This window comes from Myripristis murdjan, chromosome 16 (assembly GCF_902150065.1).
Source record: "Myripristis murdjan chromosome 16, fMyrMur1.1, whole genome shotgun sequence".
Lineage (NCBI taxonomy): Eukaryota > Metazoa > Chordata > Actinopteri > Holocentriformes > Holocentridae > Myripristis > Myripristis murdjan.
This window is the reverse complement of record NC_043995.1, coordinates 29,542,476-29,552,695: the sequence shown is the minus strand read 5'-3', so window position 1 is coordinate 29,552,695 and position 10,220 is coordinate 29,542,476. Positions and strand designations below refer to the sequence as shown.

At 43.1% G+C, this 10,220-nt stretch overlaps 1 protein-coding gene across 1 annotated transcript; it reads left to right on the top strand.

Annotated features, from left to right (window-relative positions):
* Positions 1–2,484: 2,484 nt before the first annotated feature.
* LOC115373450 (cortexin-3) lies at positions 2,485–7,711 on the top strand. The gene is made up of 2 exons (XM_030071853.1): positions 2,485–2,783; positions 6,262–7,711. Exon 2 carries the CDS (start codon positions 6,336–6,338, stop codon positions 6,585–6,587), a length of 252 nt encoding a protein of 83 aa, XP_029927713.1. The 5' UTR covers positions 2,485–2,783; positions 6,262–6,335; the 3' UTR covers positions 6,588–7,711.
* Positions 7,712–10,220: the final 2,509 nt, after the last annotated feature.

The window sequence follows — 10,220 nt, the reverse complement described above, 5'->3', positions numbered from 1 at the left end:
GGTGATGAGCAGGTTGGAGCTGGCAGCTGGCAAGTCGCTGGCATCACATCATGCAGTGTGCACTGACTGCAAGTGGTGATTAGTAAGGTACTTGGTGGCAGTAATATGTGTATGTGTGTGTGTGTGTGTGTGTGTGTGTGTGTGTGAGTGTGTGAGAGAGAGAATTTATGCATGTATATATTAGATATGGTATGCATTAGATTATACTGATTTATCAGTTTGCGGATGTATGAGGCAAAAATTGACCTTTCATCAATTAAAGGGATATTGCAAGTCAATATTACATGATAGAGGCAAAAATGTGATTTTGTTCAGCAAATTCAACTTGCAGTGAAACATTCCTCACTTTACCTTAAAGAATGGGTCTCAATGCAGATTTCTGGTGTCCCATGATGGTCTAAATGTTTTTTTTTTTTTTTTAGTATGATAATTGCCGTAAAGAATGGATCTCAATGCAGATTTCTGGTGTCCCATGATGGTCTAAATGTTTTGTTTTGGTTTTTTTTAGTATGATAATTGTCAGATTTAAATGACAAGACAAATGCCAGCCCAAAATATAACACATTGGCAGCTTTATTCCCAAAATGTTGGCCTCATTGGCGACCTTTAAAAACCCATTTCAGTCGAAGTGCAGTGCAAATATACGCACATTTGATTTTTTTTGCAGGCATACGATGAAGGAGAAATCGACTGAGAGCTCACACAAATGGCTGTGTCTCAGAGTCTTTAACCTCTTTCTTCCCTGCCATCTGAATCTGATCCAGTCAGTTATCCTTTGCTGGTTTGGTAGCAAAATCACTGGCAGCCTCTCTCTTATCTCCTCCCTCTGGTTCCTCTGTGTAGCTGCATCCAAACATTTAGCAGTCAGACGAAGGCAATCGTTTCCTGGCCGAGGGAGAGGATTTCAGGGCGAACAAGGTCACAGGTAGAGCTCCTCTCTGCATGATACTCACTTATGAATTATTGATGCAGGGGAGAGCAGAGAGAGATGCTCGCCCCGGATCCATGAGATGATCTGGACACGCCTCTGATCCAGACTGCTGCATGAGGGAAAGCCAAAAAAACAAACAAGAAACAAATGAAAAAAAAAAAAAAAAAAAAAAAAAACACAAGGTGGGACTCCTGCCTGCACGATTGAAGTAAATGTGTGACTCACTAGGTGTCAGTCAGGGCTGCCACTCAGTGTTCAGACACAGAAACTGTTCGGTAGCTGGGGAATGCGGTGATAAAATAAAAATAAAACAGTACTGTGTGCACATCCACTGCTGCACCTTGCAATCTGTGTTATGTTGTTGTTTTCCATCATTGCCACAACAAATTCTTCACAACTGGCTTTGCAGAAAGAAAACAGACACGATAAGACTCTTCATGTTTTGTGAGGAAAATCCTGACTTGGAGCAGCGATGTGGTGGCAAGGAAACAGATGCACAAAATATGATCACCAGTCAGCGCTATAAGGCAAACAACAATTATTATGAAGAAACTGCAGTCATATATACAGGACGGGGTGATTTAAGTGCTTATTTTCTTTTGTTTTCACCATTATTTCATCCTGATTCTGATAATAAATGCCATGTAATTGATTCTTACAGATTTATCTGGGCTCAGTCAAGGTGGGTAAACTCTACTTGACAGATAAAGCTGGATGGAGTGACTTTCAGTGGATTTACCCGCTGGGTGCCAGTGAATTCTGGCCCCATTGTGTTGCCGCTCCCCTGCGGACCAGCAGGCGGCGCTGCGGCACAACGCTTGGACCCTGAGAGCAGGCAGCAGGACGGGCACGCTGATTGAAAGGTATTATGTAACCTCGGATTCACCCAGGCGACTTGCACAGTCACTCTCCTGGCCTGCGTGGACTGTCAGGTCCTCCGAGGCGTCTGGCGGCGGATTTGTGTCTGTGGCGCTGAGGAAACACAGACTCTGTCATCCGTGAAGCGGCAGGGATCCAGGAGGGTTTCACACCTGAATCCCCCTGTAAGTTGTAGCCTGCGCCCTCCCTCCTCCCCTGTTCAGCTTTATCAAATATAAATTCCTCTGCAGCAGCGGGTCGGTCTTAATTTTTCATTTTTTTCATTCATCCAATGTGAGATTCACTAATATCTTGTCTGGCCACTGACTTTTTGCCTTTAAAAATGTAGGATTCTGTGCAAACATCACAACTCCCAATAGGAATATATACCCTAGTAATACATAATAAAGTAAAATAGGGTCTATAAATTCACTGTTGAGTACCTCAGACACGTTATAAGTCACTGTATAATATCAGGGAAGGGGCTATTTAACTTTACATAGCCTATCATCATCTCCATTTTTTATTTTAATTTGTTGTGTGTGAGAGCCTGCAGTCACAGTGACCGTCAGTTTTGCAGGGAGCATCAGAAAAACCACACCTCTCTCTCTCTCTCTCTCTCTCTCTTTCTCTCTCTCTCTCTTTCTCTCGCGTCCGTGCGCTTGCTTGCAGTGTAGCCTACCTGGAGGATTGCTATGGCAACAGGTTGCCACTGGTGACAGGGTACCACAGCATCCCTGTCTGTCTGCGGGGATGCGAGGCGCGTCGAGACGAGCAAAACAAGGCAGAGAGGGCTGAGCGCTGCCGGCACAGACAAACACAGCAACACACCGAGAGGGTTTGTCATGAACTGAGCAGTGAGGTAGTCTCGTAGGGACGCGTTTGTTGTGTGTCTGCTCGAGGATAATGAAATAATCACCATCATCACATCAGAGCTACGCACAATGGCAGGCTGCCGCTGACCGGAGGTCCCCGAGCTCCCCTGATACAACAGGTTAGTGTTCACCATGCCCACACTGTCTGACCACTTTTACGCGCCCGAAGAACCCCGTTTGGTGCGTTTTGCATGCCGTTTTGTCTTTCACATCGGGCGTGGAAAGGTGAGCAAGGTGGGATCGGATGCGCAGGGAGGCGGTGTGTTTTTTGGTGCGTTTGATGCATCCATGAGCGCAGTGCACTGGGGCTGAAATAATCTCTTTTTCTTTTCTTTTTTTATAAGAAATTACGCATCGTGATGTAGTCATTTATGTGAGTGGACGGACAGCTGGGAGAGTTATTGATATAACTACGTGTGATTTATTGCCCTGGCAGGTTCTCTTTAATGGCGGTCCATCATCTCCCCATTTAACGTGCCGGCTCTATTGGACATTCCTGCAATGAAACCGTGGGTGTGTCTAAATTTGAGCACAAATAAATTAAACCCCTGCGTCGTCTGTCATATCAGTGCGGGGGGTGATACCTCTGGTGTTACTTTATTACATGTAGTCTGCACATGATCATGTTTTGCATACCAATATTGATTGGAGGAAAAAAAAAAAAAGAAAGAAAGAAAGTGGCGTGGCATTTGAGCCTCACCTTGTAAGGGAGTGTGCCATTTATTTATTTTATATTTTATTTTATTTTATCTAAGTGGTGCTTTTAATTTCCCCTAAATTTTCACTATTTTTAATTCTATTTTTTATTACATGTATTAAATATTTAGTCTTATTTATTGATGTATTTATTTATCATTTATTTTTCCTTTTCATTCCTGTTATGCTGCTTTTGTTTTAATGGATTTTTTTTTCTTTTTCTTGCAGCACTGGCTTATTTTCAGTGAAGTGAGTGATTTTGCTCACATTGACAAGTGTGCTGTGTGGTACAACATGTTCTTACTGTTGTTGTGTTGCAGTTGTCTTTGCCTGTAAATCTTCATCAGATTCAGTTAATTAGTGGTTAAACTCCAACAGCTTTTTTTTTTTTTTTTTTTTTTTTTTTAATCAGCCTCTTATTCATAATCATCTTAGTCTTATGGCCCAACACAATGATCCATGTAAAGTTATGATGCATTTAAAACGGGAAACAAACGCAATCACATCATGCTGTAACAATATAATAAAATTATAGTGTAATCTTCCCCTCTCACCACAGTTTCCTTCACATTCCCTCATGCCTTATAATGAGCTCTATGGCATCATTATCAGCATACACACACACACACACACACACACACACACACACAAACACCCTGCAGGTTAAATGAACTTTTCAGCGCACAATAATCCACTTAATTCCTAAATTTGTCTTAATGTGCATTGCCAAACTTATTCAATTTAGCATATCAGTGTTTAACATCGTTTCAACAGAGTCTGGTCCTCGCCAAGGCAGCCCCCCACTGATGCTGCACAGCTGGACAAAAATAAATCCTGCATGCCGTTACATAACACTGGTCAATTTCTAAAACCAGACATATCTGCATCTCCGCGCAGCATCGTCCACTTCGGGGGGACAAAACCATAAACCATTTCCTCCCTGAATTCGTCTCCATATAGTTTTCCTGAGTTTTAGCAATGCCACTTATCTCTGTGCTGAAGCAGTAAACAGAGGCTTAAATATTTAGTGTAGGTACATGTAATACTGTCAAGAAATGCCTCTAACTCTGCTAAGCGCTTCGTCACAGAGCTGTTGGCAATGTAAATGTAGAAACTCTTTGAAGTGCATTACATAAGCCAAAGAGGTTTTGGCCCTAAGTGCTAATACTCAATAACCTTACTATGTCATTGGAGGATAATAAGGCAAGATTATAATGGGGCAGTAAACACTGGTGAAAAGCCAGTAGACAAAGAAAAATAGCCATGTTCCTCGTCATAATTCTCAGTGAGGACAATGAATCACTGCTGTGAAATATCATTTTTGAGTGTTAAGTGTGATGGATTACAGGCCGCTGCTCAGCAAGGCAAGGCTGAAGGCTGCTCTCGAGAGAGGGTTGCCAGCAGAAATTTTTTTTCAGGGACAAAGAGACAGCTCTCCTGCCTGTCTTGTCACCGCGAGCCGTCTCATAACACATCCGCTCCCCTCCCAGGTGACACAGCCAGCCCCCGAGATGGCTCTTCATGCTTAAAGAAGTGTAACCGAAGGACTCAACCTTAAGCAGATTGGAGTTTTAGTTATACAAATATTACCTGGAGGCAGAAATAATCTCACTGGTTAGGTTAACCCATGGGGTGGAGTCGAACAACCAGAGTTTTTCAGAGTGTAAGTTCAGTCAGGCCCACGCTAGGCCTGAATTTGCGATCTGACACAAACAGCCCACGCCGGAGTGACTCAGTGTGTGGTCATTGTCGGTGTTTCAGGGGGTCAGAGAGGCAGTCTGACTCAGTCTTTGAGCCATTTCAGTCAAGTGAAGAGTTTCCAACAGGTTCGATTTTGTTTCCAGCACTTTTGTAGTGTGAGATTTGTGAAGATGAAGACGAGTTTTGAGAAAAGCGAGTGACAAAAGTCACTGAGTGCTCGCTCAGCAGTGGTATGGATGTATATTAAAGCAAGCTCATTTGATTTCACTTCATTGTTTGGGTATAATATTCTCTTTCATGGAAGACAACACAGTCATCCTCTCATCCAAATTCAGTGCCAAGCCCCTTTTCCCCTTTATTTAACACAAATTCAAGTTCACACAAATAAGTGCGAGCTACTCTTCTTCAAGATCCATTTTAGTTCAATAAGTCATGTTTGATGTTTATTTTCACACAACAATAGGATATCATTATCCCCCATGAGCAGAAATCCAAGTGAACTACATTTTAATGACCCACAAACCCAGACTTAGTTTTTTATTTGCATTACTAAGGCAGACAAGATACAGGATACAAGGTGGTTTACTGTGAGCATCATGCAAAGAGAAAGCACCAGTCAAAATGTAAATTAAAAACTATAAATGGCAAAGACATGAGTTTCTTTTATCAATGGCCATGACATTCATGATGTTGGAGGGTACATAGGCCAACTTAATGTTAAACAAAGCTTACTTAGACAGGTATAGGCTAGTATGACTAGTTTGTACTTGGAAGGTCAGCTTGGCTAACTACAACTAAACCAGCATATCGACAACTTAGTTTGACTCAACTGCAGTTTTTTTTTCAGTCAGCAGTAAAAGTTCAGAAAAACTGTGGTTCTTCATCTCCAATGAAAAGCAACAAGATTGTTTCTGCCTCTGAGAAATGTTTGCAGAATGAAAAGTACAAACTCCAGCCCCAACTCTCACCAAGAGCCTCTGAAATCCAGGGCCCAAAGAAACTCCTCAGCTCTCACTTTTCACAGAACAAGCTTGTTCCAGTTTGAGGGTATTGACACATTTTGCTTTGTTCCAACCTTGTGTTTGATACCTACAGTTTGCTTTTGCTTTGTTCACAGAAGAGAGAATTTTCCTCCTCTCCGATGTGCTGGTCTAACCCCAGAAGGCCTGATCTAAATCCATTGGTTGTATTCTCACACAGGTCTATCCAGTGCAACCTTCTTCCTCCAGAGTCTTTGAGCGACCGACAAAGAGCTGGAGCCGAGACGATCAAGCATGGATGTGCCCAGGATGGCCGAGGGCTTCTTCAGCAGCACGCTGTCCTCGTCGGGCGGCGGCCATCATGTGTCCTCTTACCTGACGTTGGAGCAGAAGGCCGCCTTCGTCTTCGTGCTGCTTCTCTTCATCTTCCTGGCCCTGCTCATCGTGCGCTGCTTCCGCATCCTGCTGGACCCCTACCGCAGTATGCCCTCCTCCAACTGGACAGATCACACCGAGAAGGACACCTTCGATTACCGCATCGTCTGAGGAAGCGCTGAGGGCACGGGCTGAAAAGCGGGGGCGACTGATCCGATGCTTACAGAATATATTTCCCCTTGGAATTTGACCAGTAAGAGCAAATGACTGCCAATTCCCCAGGACAAAAAAAAACAAAACCCATGGCTTTCAGCGCGTCCTCTGAGACTTCAGACTCCAAAGGACACGAGACTTCCATGACGGATCATTGAGGATCACTGTGGAAATGAGCAGCATTCAGAATCAAACAGCTTCTCCCTGCCAATTCAATAAATTCTCAACTATAACAAAACGCACCGAACTATGCTAAGCAGATTATTGGACAGCCAACACGATTGTGGCCCTGAGCCGAGGTCATGCAACACAACCCGATGCAGTTCATCACCCCACCTCCTTCCATCCATAAGTTCTTGTTTTTTGGTTGTATTGTGGACTACCTCGTTCTGACTCCATCTCATGTGCGGATGACACAGTGTATCCTTGCATCTCCAAAGGGTTAAATATCTTTGAGATCCAAATCGACTGGATAACAGTGTTTACATCTTATCACGTTTACGTCTGCAAACTTCTTAGTTTTTTTTTATTGGGTAAAAGATGTAGACAATCAGTGTTAAAAAAAAAAATAATAAAAATAAACAAAATGAAAGATTTGCGGACTTAGTAGTTGAACCAAATGTCAAGGTCTTTGTTTTAAGAGTGTGTGGTTTTAATTTGTGGACAGACCCTCGAGGTCCAAAGGACTTTGTATGATTCATGTGATTCAGGCGATTCCAGGAGGAACTTGATGCCTTATGCCTTTGCGGGAGAGCGGGGTCTTTGATTCGGTCGTGGAAAACACGAGCTAGTTAGTTAGGTAAAGCCCACGAGCAAGACGAAGAAAACATTTGTAAAGGCGGGTTTTCAAAAATCATGAAGGATGTTGATATCGGAGAAGAAAGCCGTCCCTCTAAATGTTTTGGAAAGGTTTTTGATGGACACCTGTAACTGTTATGTGTCTGCGATATAAAAAAACAAAAAACAAAAAACAAAAAATCCAAAAACAAAAAAAATCTGTATGGTCCTCCCCAGTCATTTCCGGTGGCTGTGGGCCTTTGGTGTCCACGTCTTAGATGTCAACAACCAAATGAGGTATTGGGAAAAAAAAAAAAAAAAATCAACTGTTTACTGTGCTGTACCGTGTGCCTAATGATATTAAAAAAGAAAAAAAATTAGATTGATGTTTTAGGAAAATCGAGAGACAGTGGGTTCATATTTCTGTCTTAAATGTAGTTTTGTGTAGTGCCCATTTAAGATATGAAAAACTTACAGCATTTTACTGCCTGCAGATGGTATATTGACAGTTGGTATGCCACATCTGCACAGAGCGTTGGTACCGAGGATGCTGAAGATGACGATGCATTTTCACATCGATCCCTTTATGAACTAATGTTGTGGCTCTTCTGTTGGGCAACTTTTTCAACTGTGCGCCTTATAGTGTAGATTGTTTACAGTATTGTCGGTAGCTGAGAGACTGAAATCAGCCAGTCAGTGAACAGAGGGTGTCTTTGCACTTCACGGAGATGTCATACAATCCGCTGAGACGTTTTGTGTAAACCTTAATCCTGCCCCACCCCTCCATCTCTCTCTCTCTCTTTCTGTCTTTCTCTCTCTCCCTCTCTCTCTCTCTCTTTCGGGGACAGGAAGTGAACTCCAACCCTTTCGACATGTGATGTTCTTGTGATCTGCTGTGGCCTTTTCCTACCTATCGCAGATGTTGCGATGTTGTGCTGAGGTGACGTGTTTTCGCATGTTCTTGCAGAAGTATCCTCCCCCATGCATGATTAATGGTGAAAGCGCTTTAATCCCGATGTTGTAGCTGTGGGTCAGTTGCTCAAGCAGCTATTTCCTGTCTATATTGGAGCCTTTTGTTGAACCTGTTTTACGTTTTGCCTGGAGCCGCCGTTCTTTTGTAATAAAAGATGATCACAGTGCACTGCTTCTTTATGTGTTTTATTTCATTAGGCTCGTTCGCCGGGCTATAAAAGCGGCAGCTAAAATGGATAAACGAAAACGGATGAGGAAACCGTCGCGCTGCCCCGCCCTGCCCTTTTCAAGTCAGCGTGAGGCAGGAGGGCCAGCACATTCTTTTTAACGTTTTATCAGTGGCTGGCAGTGGTAGCCGGCAGGCGTCTCGATTGGTTTTCTGTGAACCCAGACACTTTGTCTGGCTCCAGTCAGGCCAACGCACACACACACACACACACACACACACACACACACACACACATGCACCCTGCCTCTCTCCAGCTGCAGGCCTGGGCTGCTCCTCGAGCCGAGACCGACCCAGAATACCATGCAGAATAACAATTTACTCTCTGACACCAACACTGACTGCACCGTTATGCAATTATGTGCCAAACACGGCGCTGGGAAACATGTTTAATTTTCCATATTCGGGGCAGGGGTGGACAGATCTGCATATGGATTTGGGCTGCAAGTGAATCTGTGCGTGTGTTGCGTTATTAAGTAATACTGCTGATATCACACATCCACAGTGTGTTTGTTTTTTTGTTTTTTTAATTTTCTCTCCTTGGGTTGGGTAGCTGAACCGGATCAGAATTTGAAATGCGAGCTGATCCCGCAGAGGGAATGAGAGGCCTGCGCTTTCAGTCTTACTATTATGTAAGAGTCAACCTACGTCTTTACTGGAGCCTTTTCATCTCTATGCCACCATTTCAAAAGTCAGAATTGTGATGAAAATGGCATCCTCAGCTGCTTATGATTATAACAATGAAAGCGGAGATGAACGGTTTTGTTTGCGGCATATCCACCAGTTGTGGAAATTGAGATTTTGCTCTTACAAAATGCTTGCAGGCGGGAGGGGAAAGCGCTTTGCCTCTTTATTGTACCGGTAACTGTATTAGTACAATGAATTTTCCCCTAATACACAGTGAACTCAGTTAGGATATTGGAACCAGATATGAGTTTCAATCTAAAATGTGATATCCACCCTGGAAGTAATTGACTCACAGAATGACTCCTGGCATCAAAGTAAAAACTCTCAAGTCATAAAGTCTCGAGTTAAGCCCTCTAGTGAACTTTGCTTCCAAAATAGTCATGTGTTTTGGTTTTTTTTTGGGAACAGAATCACATGTGGGTTTGAAACAGTTATTATTTCCAGATACCCGAAATAGATACATATCATTGTTGGAATGAAAGGCTTCAAATTGTCCTCTGAAATCTCATTAGTCCATGCCAAACAGAAATTATAATCCAATCTAAACACACCCAAACACAAGTGGGTGCTCGGGTAGGGAACACAAACCGCTGTGGATCAATATCAGTCATGCCGAATGCAGCAACACTCATATTAAAGAGAGCGACTGATAATTGAATTATTATTTTTATTCTCTGCTCTGCACGCTCAGGCGCCTTGAGCTGAATTTATTCCATTCCCAAACGCCCCATTTCACTATTCAGCCTCCAGTTAATTTAATGGTCTTTGAACAGGTTTAAGGCGACTTTTCCCTTGTGAGTGCGGATAGCCGTGCTGAGGACATGAAGGGAGGAATATTGATATCGCATAATTGATTTCACACCGATTCCTCTCATTCCCGGGGGGGGGGACTTCAGCGTTTAGCCTATCACAATTTCACTGACAAGTTA

Excerpts from the sequence above, each read along its gene's own strand:
- LOC115373450 (XM_030071853.1), top strand. The coding sequence starts at position 6,336 with ATGGATGTGCCCAGGATGGCCGAGGGCTTCTTCAGCAGCACGCTGTCC.